The following is a 21517-nucleotide window of genomic DNA, read 5'->3' as shown; positions in this document are numbered from 1 at the left end:
TATTAATATCACAAATAAAATGATCATAGATTGTGGGCACGGCACAATAGATTTAGACAGAAAGGACACAAGCATAGACAACAATGTTGTGTGCCTGAGTGTGACTAGCTAAACCAATATATCAAATATGGGAAGAGACCTAAATCTGAACCTCAATGTAGACAAACAGTCCTCACAGTCTGGTTTTCTGATGTGCTGCCAAGACGTAAAAACATTAAGGCCTCATGCACACGAGACGCAGTTAAACGCGCGTTCAGATGCAGTTGGACAGTTTTTTCAACTGCCCCTGAACTCATTCAATGTTATCCTATGTGTCCATGCACACAGTCTCGTTTTTTTCCGTTTTTATGCAGTTGCGTTTAATCTCGTTTTTCCAGAAGCAAAAAAATGCGTTCAGAAGCAAAAATTTCCACGTTTCAAACGCAAAACGCGGTAAAACGCGGCAAAACGCCGCTACCGCGTTTAGCCGCGTTTGCGTTTATATGCGTTTTTAAAGGTGACCTTTTTTTTACATTAAAAATCTCAAAAATGATTGCAAATGATGAAAAACCATTAGAAAAATATTTTAAACAATTGCAATTGCAAGTGGACAATCCACAACTTGTGGCAAGTGACATGGCAGGTGGCAAGTGGACAATCCACAACTTGTGGCAAGTGACATGGCAGGTGGCAAGTGATGTGGCAAGTGGACAATCCACAACTTGTGGCAGGTGGCATGGCAGGTGACATGGAAAGTGGACAATCCACATCTTGTGGCAAGTGACGTGACAGGTGATGTGGCAAGTGACGTGGCAAGTGGAAAATCCACAACTTGTGGCAGGTGACGTGGCAGGTGATGTGTCAAGTGATGTGGCAAGTGATGTGGCAGGTGATGTGGCAGGTGATGTGACAAGTGGACAATCCACATCTTGTGGCAAGTGACGTGGCAGCTGACGTGGCAAGTGACGTGGCAAGTGGACAATCCAAAACTTGTGGCAGGTGACGTGGCAAGTGACGTGGCAAGTGACGTGACAGGTGACGTGGCAAGTGATGTGGCAAGTGACGTGGCAAGTGGACAATCCACAGCTTGTGGCAAGTGACATGGCAGGTGGCAAGTGATGTGGAAAGTAGACAATCCACAACTTGTGACAGGTGACGTGGCAAGTGATGTGGCAGGTGATGTGGCAAGTCACATGGCAAGTGGAAATCCACAACTTGTGGCAGGTGATGTGGCTGGTGACATGGAAAGTGGACAATCCACATCTTGTGGCAAGTGACGTGGCAGGTGATGTGGCAAGTGACGTGGCAAGTGGACAATCCACAACTTGTGGCAGGTGATGTGGCAAGTGACGTGGCAAGTGGACAATCCACAACTTGTGGCAGGTGACGTGGCAGGTGACGTGGCAAGTGGACAATCCACAACTTGTGGCAGGTGACGTGGCAAGTGACGTGGCAGGTGATGTGGCAAGTCATGTGGCAAGTGGACAATCCACAACTTGTGGCAGGTGATGTGGCTGGTGACGTGGCAAGTGGACAATCCACAACTTGTGGCAGGTGGCATGGCAGGTGACATGGAAAGTGGACAATCCACATCTTGTGGCAAGTGACGTGGCAGGTGATGTGGCAAGTGACGTGGCAAGTGGACAATCCACAACTTGTGGCAGGTGATGTGGCAAGTGACGTGGCAGGTGATGTGGACAATCCCCAACTTGTGGCAGGTGACGTGGCAAGTGGACAATCCACAACTTGTGGCAGGTGACGTGGCAGGTGACGTGGCAAGTGGACAATCCACAACTTGTGGCAAGTGACGTGGCAGGTGATGTGGCAAGTGACGTGGCAAGTAGACAATCCACAACTTGTGGCAGGTGATGTGGCAAGTGACGTGGCAGGTGATGTGGCAAGTCACGTGGCAAGTGGACAATCCACAACTTGTGGCAGGTGATGTGGCTGGTGACGTGGCAAGTGGACAATCCACAGCTTGTGGCAGGTGGCATGGCAGATGACGTGGAAAGTGGACAATCCACATCTCGTGGCAAGTGACGTGGCAGGTGATGTGGCAAGTGACGTGGCAAGTGGACAATCCACAACTTGTGGCAGGTGACGTGGCAGGTGATGGGGCAAGTGGACAATCCCCAACTTGTGGCAAGTGACGTGGCAAGTGGACAATCTAAAACTTGTGGCAGGTGATGTGGCAAGTGACGTGGCAGGTGATGTGGCAAGTCACGTGGCAAGTGGACAATCCACAACTTGTGGCAGTTGGACAATCCACAACTTGTGGCAGATGACATGGCAAGTGACGTGGCAGGTGATGTGGCAAGTCACGTGGCAAGTGGACAATCCACAACTTGTGGCAGGTGCCGTGGCAAGTGACACGCTAAATACAAGTACACTGCAGCTCTCACAGCTGCTGCTACTCACTCTGGTCTCACAAAATTGCTGAAATAGTTAATTTTTGAGCTGGGGAGGGTCTATGATGTTAGCTTAACGAAACTCTTCTAGACGCAAACGCGGTAAAACGCCGCTAAATCGCGGTAAAAATCGCGGCAAAACGCGCGTTTCTAAACGCCGGTTTCAACATGTGTCCAGCAGCGTTTGCATCTGCGTCTTGTGTGCATGAAGCCTAAGACTCAAGCAAACCCTAAATGCTGCGTATTTCTTTAGTGCAGCTAGCTAGGTCATAACTGATATATAAATACAGAAAGGACAGGAACCCCCTTTACTGTTGTGTTTTACCTATGTACAGCAAAACAAGGCTATAAATATAAAGACAGAAAGACCCAAACTTCTATGTTGTGTATTTCTGACAAACCACCAAATACAGTTATAAGATTAATATGAACACCAACTCCCGTGTTGTGCATTTCTGCTATGCCACAGGGAAAAATATGGAACACAAGACAATCCTTTCTGTCATGCACTTCTGTAGTGTAGTTCAGATAGAACCAACACTGAGAAAGGACACAAGCAACCTGCAGCATTGTGTTTTTCTGAAACAGAAAGCACCAACAAGCTTCAATCTTGAGTATTTCTGCGGTGCAACAACATAAAAGCAGACACTGAGGAAAAAGACAGACAGCCTTTACAGCTGCAATCTTTCTGGTCTGCTGCAAAATAAAACAATAACGCCATGATGAGTATTCCTGCTGTGTAGCAAAACCACAATCAGAAGGGACAGATAAGTTTAGGGTTCCCACACCCGTCATATACTATGGCTTCCAATGGGTACCATTTGTGTCTGTGCGACACCAGCAGTCCCTGATTCCTGGATCCACAGACCTCAAGATTACACAGGTCGCAGGGAAAAAAAAATGCAATTTTCAGGTCGAACAAGTAAGGGGTCCCCAATGATGTGACTCCCTGGAGGATTGCAGCCAACAAACCCCTGCTGTGTATCCCTAAGATGCAGAAAGGTAGATCCATGAAAAACACTGCTCACTTTTGTGCCTGATATACAAACGATAAGGCAGTAAATATAGGACATACAGGACACAAACATTCAATCTTTGTGTATGTCTGATGTGTAGCAATATACCAATACTGAGCAGAGATGCCACCATCCTCAATGTGTCTCTCAGCTGAGCAGCAAAACCAAAATCAGAAAAAGACAAGCAATCTTCACTGCTGTGTCCTTTCTGATATGCAGCCAATAAGGCAGTATATGCAAGACATAAAGGACAGACAACCTTCAATCTTGTATATGTCTGATGTGCAACAATATAACAATTCTGAATAGAGATAGCACATCCATATTGAAGAGATTTGGCTCTGCGACTCAACATGTCAAATCGCATGGCTAAAATCAGCACACCACCACTTTGTGGTGCTACACGGATTACCAACGGCAGTATATGTACTACACCTGGCAGGGGTTCAATTTGTATTTCTGCTATGTAGCCCAACAAATTCGAACCATCAATTTTCACTGCTGCCTTTCTGATAAGGCAGTAATACAGGACACAAAACCTCACAGACCTTAATGCTGTATATATCTGATGTGCAACAATAAAACACTATGAATAGAGATAGCACATCCATATTGAAATGATTTGTCATGCGACTCAACATGTCAAATCGCATGTTTAAACTCGGCAGCCATTGCCGTTAATAGCACTGTCTGAATCAGCACAACGCCACGCAAATCAGGACCATCAGACTTCACTGCTGCCTTTCTGAGAAGTAACCAACAAGGCAGTAATACAGGACACAAAGCCCCACAGACAGACCTCAATCTTGTGTATGTCTGATGTGCAGCAATATAACCATTATGAGCAGAGATGTCACCAGACTCAATGATGTGCATTTCTGCTGTGCAGCACAAAACCAGAAAGTACAGACCACCTTCACTGTTGTATTTTTCTGATTTGTAGCCAAACAAAGCAGTACCTTTAGTATATAAAGGACAGCAAACAAGCTTCAGTGCAGTACATTTCTGATGTACACCAATATAGCCCTTATGAGCAGAGATGTCACAAATCTCAATGTGTATTTCTGCTGTGCCACAAAAACATCCCAGCAAGGACAAACCTTCACTACTGAGGTCTACTGGTGTGCAGCCAATGAGGAGTCATGGTCTATCCCTTTATGAAACAACCAACAGGCAATTTATTTCATAGGCATAGCCTGGGCTGTAGATACTAAACCTCACACACAGTGAAGGAACAAATCCTAAAATGGTTGGACACCCTACTATTAGTAGTTGTTGTCCTACCTTACCTCCATAGACTGAGCAAACGCTAGCCAGCTCAAACCCAGGTGGTGCTGATTAGCAACTAAAGTCTCAATGAGCCCAGCCCTAGAGACCAATTTAAGACAGCCTCTAGAAGAGGTGGTTACCAATTTAGCCTGGGGGGGGGGGGGGGTAAATAGCTATTTGCAGGCTTCAAACAAGCAATTATGTAGCTCTTGCATAGGTTTGCACAGAAAATCCTCAATTAAAAAGGATTGTAGCCCAAACCAATAAAAAAAAAAGTTTCTTCTTACCTCCTACACTATAATATAACCACAGTGTAAAGGTGGAGTGGGAGGTTGGAGGTTATGAAAGTTAACTATAGCAAGCAACCCCCAAAAGGAGGATCTGTCACAAGGGAACCCCTACTGTGCCACACAGAAGCTTGGTCTCTGCCCATCCTTGAATGTTAGGTCAGCTTTTAAACATCGTGAAGCAACTTCAGATTCCTAGCAGCTGGGTTAATAGGGCCGGTAACCTAGTGCACCTGCTGACCAGGGGAGCTTCTGAATCCACCAACCACTGCCCAATTAATAACTTGTTCAGTGGTATACCTGGCCTGTAAGTAACTTTGTATCTACCAGGTCCCCTCTGTACGCCATATTCATCCCTACTAATGTACCACAACTGGGCATGTAGGGAGAGGCTGGCAACCTACTGCTGCGATAACCACAGTGTCTCCTGTAAGAGGGAGCTGTGGCTGGTGGTATATACACGGGGAAGGGGGAGCAATGGCCTACCCACCTCTTTCTTATCTGAGGTGGTTTAGGCACACTCGTTCCTCTGCACCACCTGTCCACCATACAGCTTCTCTGATGTAGGAGGGAGCTGCAGCTGGTGTTTTTAGCAGAAGCTTAAGGGTTATTTGAATCCAGACCCCAGGTGAGATCTCAAATGCCCAGAAACCCTCTGGCTGGAATTGGGGATTTTGCAGCTAAATTCCCACGGCAAAAGGAAAGTACTCACCGTTGTCGTCTTCCTCTTTTTGCCACAGCCAGCGGGCTTGCTTTTCCATCCTTATGGTCCACACGCAAGGAGGATAGCCGCCAAAATGCTCCCCCCCCAACTGCTGTCCCCATAGGGAGGTGCCAGGTTAGGCTGTGTCCTGCACTGTACCAGTCAGTCTATATACATGGGGGGGGGGGCAATGCCTTCCATTCCTCATTCCCATCTTCCCATCTGAGGTGGTTAAGGCAGACATCCACCGTAGTAAACTGGTGCCTCCTCGCTCTAGAGAAAGGAGGATGTGGGCGCCTATTCCTACTGACTCTCAGCCTTCCCTCCTGGGTAAGAACGCCGCCGCCATTTTCCAGAAGTTTGAAAATGACGCGGGTGCTTGTTGCCACGCCCTCTCCGGTAGCCCACGCGAGCTACCGGGGACCCAGGAGTCGGGGACATGATCCCCCTGGAAAGAACCGATGGCCAGCACCCCCGTCTGAACAGCCACCTGTACAGGTAAGGAGGGGAGACAGGATAATGGCCCCTGAAGTTCTTGGTACACCACTGTACCCAGGGTCCTTCAGCTCTCAGGGGGGCTCTTCCAATTTCTGCTGCCCCCCCCTGAGGAAAAGATAGGGGAACCCCCCAGGAAGGACAAGAATATCCTACCAGACCCAGAGGCTTCCCAAGCTTGTGGTCCGGCTCCCAGGGGGAGACCACCAGCCCCAGGCTTCGGGTCATTTGGAAAAAAACAAACAGTTTCGCTGTGTAGGGAGAAACACAATCAAAAAACTGAGGATCAAGGGGAAGGGTGGGGACTTAAAACAGCTGTCGATTAATTGTGTTTCCTGTAGGGAGGAGCCTCTCATCTCTCAGGTGTGCCGTCCTGGAAGATGACTTGAGAAAAAACGCTTCTAATTGCAAACGCAGCACCACAATGGACGTTTTTAACCATCGGTCACCATCTGTCCAGTTCCATGGTTCAGGAGAGGTTTCTAAAGGTCCTGTCCCCTGTACATGAAGGCTGAGGAGGGTCTGTATTTGGGTCCAAACTTTTCTTTCATTGTGCATACGTGTTAACTGACAAATACATTTGTAAAATCAATTTTAGCCTGTTTATTCCTCAGTATCCTCACTTTCCTCCAACATAATTATTGAGGACGTAGTGCTTAACATACTGACCCCTCCTCCAATTACACCAGGAATGCTGACAATTGTGACTAAAGGGAACATTAAGCCTGGCAGACAGATAACTGCTGGACCAGTTGTACAGGAAAAGAGAATGGCTTGGAGCATTAAAGTGTCACCCCGACCCACCGCTCATAGTTACATAGTTAGTCAGGTTGAAAAAAAGACACATGTCCATCCAGTTCAACCACAAAAAAATATATAATAATATAATAATATCATACGATCCCATATACCCAATTCTATACCCACAATTGATCCAGAGGAAGGCAAAAAACCCCAGCAGATCATGATCCAATTTGCTAAAGCAGGAGAAAAAAATTCCTTCCTGATCCCCGAGAGGCAATCGGATTTTCCCCGGATCAACTTTACCTATAAATGTCAGTACCCACTTATATTACACACATAAGTACACTTAGGAAATAATCCAGGCCTTTCTTAAAGCAATCCACTGAGCTGGCCATAACCACCTCTGCAGGGAGTCTATTCCACATTTTCACAGCTCTTACTGTGAAGAAACCTTTCCGTATTTGGAGATGAAATCTCTTCTCCTCTAGACGTAAAGAGTGCCCCCTTGTCCTCTTTGTTGACTGTAAAGTGAATAACTCGACACCAAGTTCCCTATATGGACCCCTTATATATTTGTGCATGTTGATCATATCCCCCCTTATCAAGAGTGAATAAATTCAGTTCCTCTAATCTTTGCTCATAGCTGAGTTCCTCCATGCCTCTTATCAGTTTGGTTGCCCTTCTCTGCACTTTCTCCAGTTCCCCGATATCCTTTTTGAGAACTGGTGCCCAAAACTGAACTTCATATTCCAAATGAGGTCTTACTAATGATTTGTAGAGGGGCAAAATGATATCTCTCTCTCTGGAGTACATACCTCTCTTAATACAGGAAAGGACTTTGCTTGGAAACTGCAGCTTGGCATTGCATGCTATTATTGAGCTTATGATCTACCAAAACCCCCAGATCCTTCTCCACTATGGATTCCCCCAGTTGTACTCCCCCTGCTCTGCTATAAACTGGAATGAACTGAATGGAAACTGAAAACCAAAAAGATAAAAAACAAAAGACAATCCAGTTTTGAACAATGTCATATTTAAGAACAAAGTGACTCAGTAGCTGCAATCAAATCATCACATCATAGGTTAAAGTTTCTAGGGGGACAATGTGTCTTAAGACGAGTGTCACAATATATTAGATGTATAATACACACGGGCATTGTGTAACCTTCTGACCAGCTGAGTGTGAGAACAGCCACACTGATACATCTCACACATAAGCAGTGAATGCCGCCTCACCCTCATCATCACACCTCACCCTTACTAAGGTTGTCACCTCATCCCTTTAAACCCGAACACATATGAATGACACAGGTTCTGAGGCTAATGTAATGCAGATAAGGCACCAAGTGAGTTTAATTACCACCTTAAAGCAGAGGTTCACACAAAAATCGAACCTCCGCTTTTTGGAACCCTCCCCCACTCCGGTGTCACATTTGGCACCTTTCAGGGGGGAGGGGATGCAGATACCTGTCTAAGACAGGTATTTGCACCCATTTCCGGGAATAGACTCCCCCCGGGAGTCTTCTCCTCTTCCCGTCCCCCCGCGCTGTCTGCTGGGACACACACGGGTCCCAGAGACAGCACGGACTAATAGAATTGCACAGCGCAACTCGCGCATGCGCAGTAGGGAACCGGGAAGTGAAGCCGCAAGGCTTAATTTCCCGATTCCCTTACTGAAGATGGTGGCGGCAGCATCCGAGGAACGGTTCGGCCTTGGGTGCTGACATTGCGGGCGCCCTGGACAGGTAAGTGTCCATATTTTAAAAAAGTCAGCAGCTGCAGTATTTGTAGCTACTGATTTTAAAAAAAATAAAAAAATTGTGGGACTTCCGCTTTCATCCGCCACAGAACCGGTGTAATTATGTGTTCAGTTGTAAAGGGATGAGGTGGCAACCCTACACCTCACCCTCATCATCACACCTGACCATCACCCCTCACCCTGACTCCTCACCCTCCCACCTGACCATCACCCCTCACCCTCATCATCACACCTGACCATCACCCCTCACCCTGACTCCTCACCCTCCCATCACCCCCCACCCTGACTCCTCACCCTCCCACCTGACCATCACTCCTCACCCTGACTCCTCACTATCACACCTGACCATGACCCCTCACCCTCATCATCACACCTGACCATCACCCCTCACCCTGACTCCTCACTATCACACCTGACCATGACCCCTCACCATCACCCCTCACCCTCATCATCACATCTGACCATCACCCCTCACCCTCATCATCACACCTGACCATTACCCCTCACCCTCATCACCACACCTGACCATTACCCCTCACCATCCTCATCACACCTGACTATCACACCTCACCCTGACCATCACACCCCACCCTCATCATCACCCCTCACCATCGGTGAGGCCACACAACAGGCACCTGGGAACTGCTGCGAGTGACTGGTCATAAACGAGGAGGCCTGCTAATCATCGAAGGGTTAACAATTCCGAGCATTTAGTGAATTACTGGTGATGAAGAGATAAGCGTGTGCCCGGGGCAGACGCACCATGAAGGAAGATAACACTCCACATCGGGATCTATGCTACCATGTGATCCACTGCACTAGCTCCGCCTCCCTCGCTCAGTCATGTGACAGAGACGTCACCTTGCATACATCCCAGGGTCTAGTATGGCTACGGTGCTGTCCAGGGCTCTGAAGCTGCCAGGTGAGGGGTGTTGGCTGTGATTGGGGGGCTGTCATTGTGTTGCTGGAAGGAGGGGGTGGGGTGCACTCACATTTTATTGCAGTGTATTCAGCGATACATTGCACAGTGCTGGGCATGTACTGTGTACTATTGGGGGAAGGTTACAGTAATTGAGGGAGAACAAACTACACCAGTTTACATGTGATATGTCTGACTGGTGTAATGGGGGGGGAGATGTGTCTATGACTGGTGTAATGGGGGGGGAGATGTGTCTATGACTGGTGTAATGGGGGGGGAGATGTGTCTATGACTGGTGTAATGGGGGGGAGATGTGTCTATGACTGGTGTAATGGGGGGGAGATGTGTCTATGACTGGTGTAATGGGGGGGAGATGTGTCTATGACTGGTGTAATGGGGGGGAGATGTGTCTATTACTGGTGTAATGGGGGGGAAATGTGTCTATTACTGGTGTAATGGGGGGGAAATGTGTCTATTACTGGTGTAATGGGGGGGAGATGTGTCTATGACTGGTGTAATGGGGGGGAGATGTGTCTATGACTGGTGTAATGGGGGGGAGATGTGTCTATGACTGGTGTAATGGGGGGGAGATGTGTCTATGACTGGTGTAATGGGGGGGAGATGTGTCTATGACTGGTGTAATGGGGGGGAGATGTGTCTATGACTGGTGTAATGGGGGGGAGATGTGTCTATGACTGGTGTAATGGGGGGGAGATGTGTCTATGACTGGTGTAATGGGGGGGAGATGTGTCTATGACTGGTGTAATGGGGGGGAGATGTGTCTATGACTGGTGTAATGGGGGGGAGATGTGTCTGACTGGTGTAATGGGGGGGGAGATGTGTCTGACTGGTGTAATGGGGGGGGAGATGTGTCTGACTGGTGTAATGGGGGGGGAGATGTGTCTATGACTGGTGTAATGGGGGGGGAGATGTGTCTATGACTGGTGTAATGGGGGGGGAGATGTGTCTATGACTGGTGTAATGGGGGGGGAGATGTGTCTATGACTGGTGTAATGGGGGGGGAGATGTGTCTATGACTGGTGTAATGGGGGGGGAGATGTGTCTATGACTGGTGTAATGGGGGGGGAGATGTGTCTATGACTGGTGTAATGGGGGGGGAGATGTGTCTATGACTGGTGTAATGGGGGGGAGATGTGTCTATGACTGGTGTAATGGGGGGGAGATGTGTCTATGACTGGTGTAATGGGGGGGAGATGTGTCTATGACTGGTGTAATGGGGGGGGAGATGTGTCTATGACTGGTGTAATGGGGGGGGAGATGTGTCTATGACTGGCGTAATGGGGGGGGGGGGGGGGGGGAGGAGATGTGTCTATGACTGGCGTAATGGGGGGGGGGGGGGGAGGAGATGTGTCTATGACTGGCGTAATGGGGGGGGGGAGATGTGTCTATGACTGGCGTAATGGGGGGGGGAGATGTGTCTATGACTGGCGTAATGGGGGGGGGGAGATGTGTCTATGACTGGCGTAATGGGGGGGGGAGATGTGTCTATGACTGGTGTAATGGGGGGGGAGATGTGTCTATGACTGGTGTAATGGGGGAGGAGATGTGTCTATGACTGGCGTAATGGGGGGGGGGGGGGGGAGGAGATGTGTCTATGACTGGCGTAATGGGGGGGGGGAGATGTGTCTATGACTGGCGTAATGGGGGGGGGGAGATGTGTCTATGACTGGCGTAATGGGGGGGGGGAGATGTGTCTATGACTGGCGTAATGGGGGGGGGAGATGTGTCTATGACTGGCGTAATGGGGGGGGGGGGGAGATGTGTCTATGACTGGCGTAATGGGGGGGGGGGGAGATGTGTCTATGACTGGCGTAATGGGGGGGGGGGGAGATGTGTCTATGACTGGCGTAATGGGGGGGGGGAGATGTGTCTATGACTGGCGTAATGGGGGGGGGGAGATGTGTCTATGACTGGCGTAATGGGGGGGGGGGGGGAGATGTGTCTATGACTGGCGTAATGGGGGGGGGGGGGAGATGTGTCTATGACTGGCGTAATGGGGGGGGGGGGGGGGAGATGTGTCTATGACTGGCGTAATGGGGGGGGGGGGGGGGAGATGTGTCTATGACTGGCGTAATGGGGGGGGGGGGGAGATGTGTCTATGACTGGCGTAATGGGGGGGGGAGATGTGTCTATGACTGGCGTAATGGGGGGGGGGGGGAGATGTGTCTATGACTGGCGTAATGGGGGGGGGGGGAGATGTGTCTATGACTGGCGTAATGGGGGGGGGGAGATGTGTCTATGACTGGCGTAATGGGGGGGGGGAGATGTGTCTATGACTGGTCTATATGGATGTCTCCTGTAGTAGTTCAGTGTTCATTCAGCTGTCAATGGGAAATCCTATTGGAACCTGTCTCTGTGTTGATTGTAGGAAGGTCTCCTTTGTCCCCTGAGCCATCTAGAGGCTGGTATGTGAGGCACACAGCCTCCTTTGCTGTGATCAGGGGTCCTGGAAGTGTAAGGGGGCTGCCATTCCTAACCTTTGTTTGGAACTGCTGTTTTCAGGGTGGGGGCTCACACACATGGAAAACCGGGGGGGTGGTAAAAAGCAGGTCGTTAGGCTGTGAATTTACCACACACCCAAAAACACACATGCAGCCAGTAAGGGCTGTACACATGTCTCAGCTCCGATTCTTTGCAGTAGAAACAAATCCCATGTTGTGTTTGATAACTTTACTGATGACACGCATACCGGAAGGCCTTGGGGTACTCTACAGTGCATGCGCTTCATCGGGGAGCCCAGCTGTTTTATGCTTCTTTCAGCCAGGAACCCGTGATGCACCGTGTCACATGCATGCCATCATGGGGGCAGCTGGCTCCCGATGATGTCGAAGAAGATGGGGGCACGGGACCTGAAGTGAAGCAATGGACTGGCAGATCACTACAGAACAAATTCAGAATGAGCCCTCTGCACACTGCTTTGTACCCTTTCCAAGAAACTATGCAATGAAGAACAGGGATATTTAGTTCTCACATATTGCAATACATGTTTAAGCTGGCTAACTGCGTCAGGGTAATCCCTCTTATGGCCAGTTCTGCTCTACCACTGCAAATACGATGGTGGACACCATGCCAACATGGGGCACACAGACACAAGGTGGGGGAGATGTACTGGGTTCAGGTCTGGTCACTGATCTGCACTGCAACAAAAACCAGATGTTCCTGTGCTCAAATCCCAGTATCATTATACATGTATATGATCTATCCGGTGCTACAGGGGTGTGACCACATGTTAACGCTACAAATTCATGAACCCTCTGCACAATGTTATACACATTTCTCAGCAAACTACCCAATGAAAACCAGGGATTGTTTGTTCACACATATTGTAATACATATTTAAGCTCGCCAACTGCGTCAAAGTAATCCCTCTTATGGCCAGATCCCTACAGAACACTGCTGAGTTTGTTGGGCAAGTATGTTTTTGAGGATAACTGGAAAGGGTAAGGAGAGTGAAGCTCTTTAAATCAGAATAAAAGCCTGGCTTGCAGCGTTTTATAAGGAGAGGTCAGTAGTGGCAGCATCTGTTTGACATATAACACATTACCTTTAGACCCCTTTCACACTGGGGCCATGGCCGCGATAGCGCTACGCCGCTCTTTGGCCACTAGGGGGGCACTTTTAACCACAAAGAAGGGGTTTTGGCTATGGGACAGGACGTAAAGATTAGTCTCCCCTTACTCTTTGCAAAATGGGGGAACAAAAAAGCTTTGCCTATAGTTCTACTTTAACTCGTGATTATAATAAGCTGATATGCATTATCACACACAAATGTAACCTAGCACAATTTCAAACAATGGCTAACCTGCGCACATGCCTTGATGTATGTGAAAAAGGCAAATGGATGTGTATGTGACCTGAAAATGCCAAGGACTAAGAAGTCCTAATTACTGCAAAGAAACACCAAATTGGGAATGAGCCCTTAAAGTCATAGTAAACACACACTGTTTAATTTACATTGCCTCTTCAATTTCTGTATATGGATGATGGTACTGTTAAAAAAAAAAAAAAAAAAAAATATATATATATATATATATATATATATATATATACACACACTAACAATGTCCACTCGTACCATAGTGTATACGCTGCAACGAGTGGACATTGTTAGTCCACTCGCTAGTAACCAACAAGATGGCCGCCCCCAATGCGGTGACAACTTTTTTTTTTTTTTTTACTCCTCAGCCGTTGTTGTCAAAACAGCCAACTCTTCGTGTACCATAGTGTATACACTGCTAGTGTTCTGTGAAAACATCCAAATCATCAAAATCTGCAAATACCGCTGCTGGACAGTCACTGGAATTTACTGGAATTTATGTAATTGGAGATTTTGAATAGTTGCCTCTTTTGACAGAACACCAGCTTTGTTGTATTGGTTGATCGTTGCTACACCCTCCTCCACTGCCTTTGCATCTTAAAGGGGAGCGATTGGGTCTGGCTCCACCACACTTTTTACCACTCTTTCAACCGCAAGAAGCCTAATCATATCATTGCCTGTATCACCAACATCTGCCCAGTGTGACCAAATCTGTTAAATGATGGGGTCATAAAAAGAAAAAACAGGAACCCTAAAAAAGTGTGCTTGTGTTTTTGGTTAGGATAAAGGAAACTATGTCTTCTATAATCTAGACCGGGAAATGAACATTTCTGATTCTCCAGATCTTAATATGATATATTAGTAGCAAGTATAAAACCAGATAGCGGGCTTTTCATAATCCATCTGTTGTAGCGGGTGATTTACGATGGTCAAATGTTTGGAGCAGGTTTTTCTGCTTAGTATTGTCAGAGTGTCCTGGACAGGCTGAAGTATGTTTTTGATGTGCACAGTTGGTGTTCAGGTTCACAGATGTACAGATAGCCTTCCAGCTGCAGCTTAGCATTACGTTTTAAGTTTGTGTGTAACATCTCCAATTTATAGGCCTCTCTACAAACTTTGTGTAAATTTAATGTTACTTCAGCCCACAGATTGCTTTCAGGCTCTTTCTCCTGTTAAAAGAAATAGTGATAGTAGCTGATAGACGTGTCTGCCATATAATGTACTAGGTCAGGGGACTCCAAACTTTTTGGTACGTGGGCAACATTATATATTTAGGCCTCATGCACACGAGACGCAGATGAAACCTCTGTTAAAAAAAAAGCTGAAACGCGCGTTTAGAAACGCGCGTTTTGCCGCGTTTAGACGCGTTTAGACGCGTTTATAAAGATAACATCATGTAGACCCTCCCCAAGCTCTCAAAGCATTTTTTTTAACTATTTCTGCTATTTTGATCAGAGTGAGCAGCAGCAGCATAGAGAGCAGTTGTACACTTGCATTTGCCGTGTCACTTGCCACGGCACCTGCCACAAGTTGTGGATTGTCCACTTGCCACAAGTTGGGGATTGTCCACTTGCCACATCACCTGCCACGTCACCTGCCACAAATTGTGGATTGTCCACTTGCCACGTCACTTGCCACATCACCTGCCACGTCACTTGCCACGAGATGTGGATTGTCCACTTTCCACGTCATCTGCCATGCCACCTGCCACAAGCTGTGGATTGTCCACTTGCCACGTCACCAGCCACATCACCTGCCACAAGTTGTGGATTGTCTACTTGCCGCGTCACTTGCCACGTCACTTGCCACGTCACCTGCCACAAGTTGTGGATTGTCCACTTGCCACGTCACTTGCCACAAGCTGTGGATTGTCCACTTGCCACATCACTTGCCACGTCACCTGCCACGTCACTTGCCACGTCACCTGCCACAAGTTTTGGATTGTCCACTTGCCACGTCACTTGCCACGTCACCTGCCACAAGTTGTGGATTGTCCACTTGCCACGTCACTTGCCACAAGCTGTGGATTGTCCACTTGCCACATCACTTGCCACGTCACCTGCCACGTCACTTGCCACGTCACCTGCCACAAGTTTTGGATTGTCCACTTGCCACGTCACTTGCCACGTCAGCTGCCACGTCACTTGCCACGAGATGTGGATTGTCCACTTTCCACGTCATCTGCCATGCCACCTGCCACAAGCTGTGGATTGTCCACTTGCCACGTCACCAGCCACATCACCTGCCACAAGTTGTGGATTGTCCACTTGCCACGTCACCAGCCACATCACCTGCCACGTCACTTGCCACATCACCTGCCACAAGTTGTAGATTGTCTACTTGCCGCGTCACTTGCCACTTCACCTGCCACGTCACTTGCCATGTCACCTGCCACAAGTTGTGGATTGTTCACTTGCCACGTCACCTGCCACGTCACCTGCCACAAGTTGTGGATTGTCCACTTGCCACGTCACTTGCCACAAGCTGTGGATTGTCCACTTGCCACGTCACTTGCCACGTCACCTGCCACGTCACTTGCCACGTCACCTGCCACAAGTTTTGGATTGTCCACTTGCCACGTCAGCTGCCACGTCACTTGCCACATCACCTGCCACATCACCTGCCACAAGTTGTGGATTGTCCACTTGCCACGTCACTTGCCACATCACCTGCCACGTCACTTGCCACGAGATGTGGATTGTCCACTTGCCATGTCACTTGCCACGTCACCTGCCACGTCACTTGCCATGTCAGCTGCCACGTCACTTGCCACAAGATGTGGATTGTCCACTTGTCACATCACTTGCCACATCACCTGCCACAAGTTGTGGATTGTCCACTTGCCACGTCACTTGCCACATCACCTGCCACGTCACTTGCCACAAGATGTGGATTGTCCACTTTCCACGTCACCTGCCATGCCATCTGCCACAAGTTGTGGATTGTCCACTTACCACGTCACCAGCCACATCACCTGCCACAAGTTGTGGATTGTCCACTTGCCACGCCACTTTCCACGTCACCTGCCACGTCACCTGCCACAAGATGTGGATTGTCCACTTGCCACGTCCCTTGCCACGTCCCCTGCCACGTCACCTGCCACAAGTGGATTGTCCACTTGCCACATCACTTGCCACATCACCTGCCACAAGTTGTGCATTGTCCACTTGCCACGTCACCTGACACAAGTTGTGGATTGTCCACTCGCCACGTCACTTGCCACATCCCCTGCCACAAGTGGATTGTCCACTTGCCACATCACTTGCCCCATCACCTGCCACAAGTTGTTGACTTTCCACTTGCCACGTCACCTGCCAAGTCACTTGCCGCGTCACCTGCCAGGTCACTTGCCACGTCACCTGCCACAAGTTGTCTATTGTCCACTTTCCACGTCACTTGCCACTTCACCTGCCACGTCACTTGCCACAAGTTGTGGATTGTCCACTTGCCACATCACTTGCCACCTGCCATGTCACTTGCCACAAGTTATGGATTGTCCACTTGCCACGTCACATGCCAGTCACCTGCCACAAGTTGTTGATTTTCCACTTGCCACGTCACCTGCCAAGTCACTTGCCGCGTCACCTGCCAGGTCACTTGCCACGTCACCTGCCACAAGTTGTCTATTGTCCACTTTCCACGTCACTTGCCACTTCACCTGCCACGTCACTTGCCACAAGTTGTGGATTGTCCACTTGCCACATCACTTGCCACCTGCCATGTCACTTGCCACAAGTTGTGGATTGTCCACTTGCCACAAGTTTTGGATTGTCCACTTGCAATTGCAATTGTTTAAAATATTTTTCTAATGGTTTTTCATCATTTGCAATCATTTTTGAGATTTTTAATGTAAAAAAAAAGGTCACCTTTAAAAACGCATATAAACGCAAACGCGGCTAAACGCGGTAGCGGTGTTTTGCCGCGTTTTGCGTCTGAAACGCAGAAATTTTTGTTTCTGAACGCATTTTTTTGCTTCTGGAAAAACGAGATTAAACGCAACTGCATATAAACGGAAAAAAACGAGACTGTGTGCATGGACACATAGGATAACATTGAATGAGTTCAGGTGCAGTTGAAAAAACTGTCCAACTGCATCTGAACGCGCGTTTAACTGCGTCTCGTGTGCATGAGGCCTTAATATCGTTTTGAAACAAACACAATATTTTTTACTTTTTGCTATAATAAATATCAAAATGTTTTACAAACAAAAACAAATTTCATCAGTTCAGGCCAATATGTATTCTTCTACATATTTTTGTTAAAATAAAATCGCAATAGGCGTATATTGATAGATAGATATATATATCTATCTATATATATCTATCTAATATTATGCTATATTTTTGGATTAATTTTGCACTTTATTGTATTTATTCAGGCTGTTAGCGCTGTGGTACTTATACCCTTTTTTTTTTTTTTCTTTTTTTTCCATGTTTTGACTTATTTCATGTACAGCAGCGGCAGGCCTAATCACTAATTAGTATCTTTAGCACAGGGGATTGTTTTTTCACAAGTGTCACATAATGTGTAGTATGCAGTGTATACTAGCACATTATGCTTTTACTGTGCGGGGAACAAAAAAGGAAGTAAAACCTTCTTTCACTGGTATTTGATAACCTCTGCAGGTTTTTATTTTTTGCACTATAAACAAGAGTGACAATTTTTGAAATAAACACAATATTTTTTACTTTTTGCTATAATAAATGCCAAAGTGTTTTACAAATAAAAACAAGTTTCTTCATCAGTTTAGACCAATCTGAATTCTTCTACATATTTTTGGTAAAAAAATCGTATATTGATTGGTTTATGCAAAAGTTATAGTGTCTACATAATAGGGGATAGATTTTATGGCATTTTATATTTATTTATTTTTAACTAGTAATGGCGTTGCTCAGCTATTTTTATTGGTACTGCGACATTGTGCCGGACAGATCAGACACTTCTTTGACTCTTCTTTTTTTTGGGTACCATTGATGTTTATACAGCAATCGGAGCTAAAATAGCCATTGATTACTGTATAAATGTCACTGGCAGGGAAGAGGTTAACATTAGAGGGTGATCAAGGTGTTAAGTGTGTTCCCTAATTGTGTTTCTAACTCTGGGGGAATGGGACTAACCTATAGGAGGAGCCAGATCGTTCCTACTTAGTAGAAACCGACAATTTGTTTCTCCTCCCCCATCAGAACAGGGATTTGTGTTTAGTTTACACGCAAAAATCCTTGTTCTGGCTCATGTGCCCATGATCGCGAGTGGCCTGCGGCAATCGGCCGCCGGCCACTCGCATCGGGTCCCCCTGCTGTGCCTGCTATGGCTCTTAAAGGAGCAGCCGTACATATAGGGTGATTCGCGCAGGGGAGCCATCCTGCCGCCATATATGTACAGAAAGCAGTTAACTTACCAGCATGTCTTTGGAGTGTGAGAGGAAACCGGAGTACCAAGGGGAAGTCCGCACAGGGAGAGCATGCAAGCTCTGTGTAGTCTAACAAGCGCCTCTCTAGTCGGGGTACTGTGCAAGAACATAAATGTCATTGTGGAAGTTACCAGGAACTATGTTTAGTAAATACGAATCAGCCTGAAGTGGTCTGACACTGTAGCAAAGTCTGCTACTTTTATATGTTTTTTTTTAACATAACATTTTTATTTATCCTTAACAACACAAGTAATACAATCCAGAAGCAGTACAAGTAGACAGATATTACAGTTCAATCATTAACCCGGTTGCTTATCAAATACTTCTAAAATCTGATGGGTTATGTCTGTGGGGCCTCAGCCCACCCTCAACATCTGCAGGCACGTAAGTATTTTGAGGGCAAAAACTGCTCCGCCGGAGGGGGGGGGGGGGGGGGGGGGGGCTCGTCTCCCCCAAGCAACCCCACCCGACTGCAACGCAAGCCGCTGTTCGAGCTTTGGAATATGGTCCAAGCCCGGTCAGTCCGGGCAAGAACCATCATCTACCCAATGGTCACCTGCTTTGCCTCCACCCAATCTGCCCACACTCTATCGAACTTCCCTGGGCAGTTCCTTCCCATGTACGTTAACTTATATAAAGGCAGCACCCTATTGATGAGTGTTAGCCAGAGCTGTTTGGTGGGGGGGTTGAGCTTGGTTCCAGTTAAGAAGAATAACCTTCCTAGCGTACATAGAGGCGTAAAAGACAAACAGTTTCTTCCGCTGGGGGGCCTCGATGAAGGAACATATGCCCAGGAGAAGGGGAATGGGACTATTTGGGATATTTAGCTTTCCGATAGAGTTGATATATAGTTACATAGTTAGCCAGGTTGAAAAAAGACACAAGTCCATCCAGTTCAACCTTAAAAACAAATAAATAAAATAAAAAATAATCGTACAATCCAGATACCCAATTTTATGCCCACAATTGATCCAGAGGAAGGCGAAAAAAAAACCCAGCAGAGCATGCTCCAATTTACTACAGCAGGGAAAAAAAATTCCTTCCTGATCCCCCAATAGGCGATCGGATTTTCCCTGGATCAACTTTACCTATGTTAGTACCTAGTTATATTATGTACCATCAGGAAAGTATCCAAGCCTTTCTTAAAGCAATCTACTGAACTGGCCAGAACCACCTCTGGTGGGAGTCTATTCCACATTTTCACTGCTCTAACTGTGAAGAAACCTTTCCGTACTTGAAGCTGAAATCTCTTTTCCTCTAGACGTAAAGAGTGCCCCCGTGTCCTCTGGGTTGACCGTACAGAGAACAACTCAACACCAAGTTCACTATATGGACCCCTAATATATTTGAACATGTTAATCATATCCCCCCTTAATCTCCTCTTCTCAAGAGTGAATAAATTTAGTTCCTCTAATCTCTCCTCATAGCTGAGTTCCTCCATGCCTCTTATCAGTTTGGTTGCCCTTCTCTGCACTTTCTCCAGTTCCCCGATATCCTTTTTGAGAACTGGTGCCCAAAACTGAACGGCATATTCCAGGTGAGGTCTTACTAATGATTTGAACAGGGGCAAAATTATATCTCTTTCTCTGGAGTCCATACCTCTCTTAATACAAGAAAGGACTTTGCTCGCTTTGCAAACAGCAGCTTGGCATTGCATGTTGTTATTGAGCTTATGGTCTACCAAAACCCCCAGATCCTTCTCCACTATGGATTCCCCCAGTTGTACTCCCCCTAGCATGTATGATGCATGCATATTCTTAGGCCCCAAGTGCATAACTTTACATTTATCAACATTAAACCTCATCTGCCACATAGTCGCCCAATTAGACAGTGTATTGAGGTCGGCTTGTAAATTGGAGACATCCTGTAAAGACGTTATTCCACTGCATATCTTGGTGTCATCTGCAAAGACAGAAATATTACTTTTGATGCCAGACCCAATATCATTTATAAAGATGTTAAAAAGTAAGGGTCCCAACACTGAACCTTGGGGTACACCACTGATAACCTTAGACCATTCAGAGTAAGAGTCATTAACCACGACTCTTTGAATTCTGTCTTCTAGCCAATTTTCTATCCATTTACAAACTGATATTTCCAAACCTGTAGACTTTACCTTACACATGAGCCGTGTGTGCGGAACTGTATCGAATGCTTTTGCAAAATCCAAGTATACCACGTCCACCGCCACCCCTCTGTCCAAGGTTTTACTTACCTCCTCATAAAAAGAAATCAGATTTGTCTGACAACTTCTGTCTTTCATGAATCCATGCTGTCTGTTGCTTAAAGTGTTATTGTTCAGCAAGAACTCGTCGATGTGGTCTTTTATTAAACGCTCCAGTATCTTCCCAGCTATAGAAGTTAAGCTAACAGGTCTATAGTTACTTGGTAAAGACTTTGATCCCTTTTTAAATATAGGCACCACGTTCGCCCTGCGCCAATCCAGTGGGACTATTCCCGTCATTAATGAGTCCCTAAAAATTAGATACAATGGCTCTGAAATTACAGAGCTCAATTCTTTTAGGATCCGTGGGTGGATGCCATCAGGTCCAGGTGCTTTATCCACCTTTATTCTGTCTAAGTATTTCTGGACCATATCCCTTTTGAGCCATTGTGGATCATTTGGGGCTGTGTCACTACCACCCCCATTATGGACATGAGCTCCCCCATGCTCTTTTGTGTACACAGAG

At 47.0% G+C, this 21517-nt stretch overlaps 1 protein-coding gene across 2 annotated transcripts in view; it reads left to right on the top strand.

The window, feature by feature from the left end:
• The first annotated feature begins 9436 nt into the window (after positions 1-9436).
• Positions 9437-21517, top strand: part of FAM234B (family with sequence similarity 234 member B) — a 178789-nt gene continuing 166708 nt past the window's right edge. Inside the window, exon 1 of one of the 2 annotated variants that reach the window (XM_077452516.1) lies at positions 9437-9582. In XM_077452516.1, coding sequence (XP_077308642.1) covers positions 9546-9582 — 37 coding nt within the window. In that variant the 5' untranslated portion in view covers positions 9437-9545. The remainder of the gene's footprint in view (positions 9583-21517) is intronic. The other variant, XM_077452515.1, reaches the window with a different exon arrangement.

The sequence above is a fragment of the Lithobates pipiens genome, unplaced genomic scaffold, assembly GCF_037356315.1.
Source record: "Lithobates pipiens isolate NorthernLeopardFrog02 unplaced genomic scaffold, aLitPip1_a1.2 Scaffold_23, whole genome shotgun sequence".
Taxonomy (NCBI): Eukaryota; Metazoa; Chordata; class Amphibia; order Anura; family Ranidae; genus Lithobates; species Lithobates pipiens.
The sequence above is the reverse complement of the archived record's forward strand: the minus strand, read 5'-3'. Positions and strand labels throughout refer to the sequence as shown.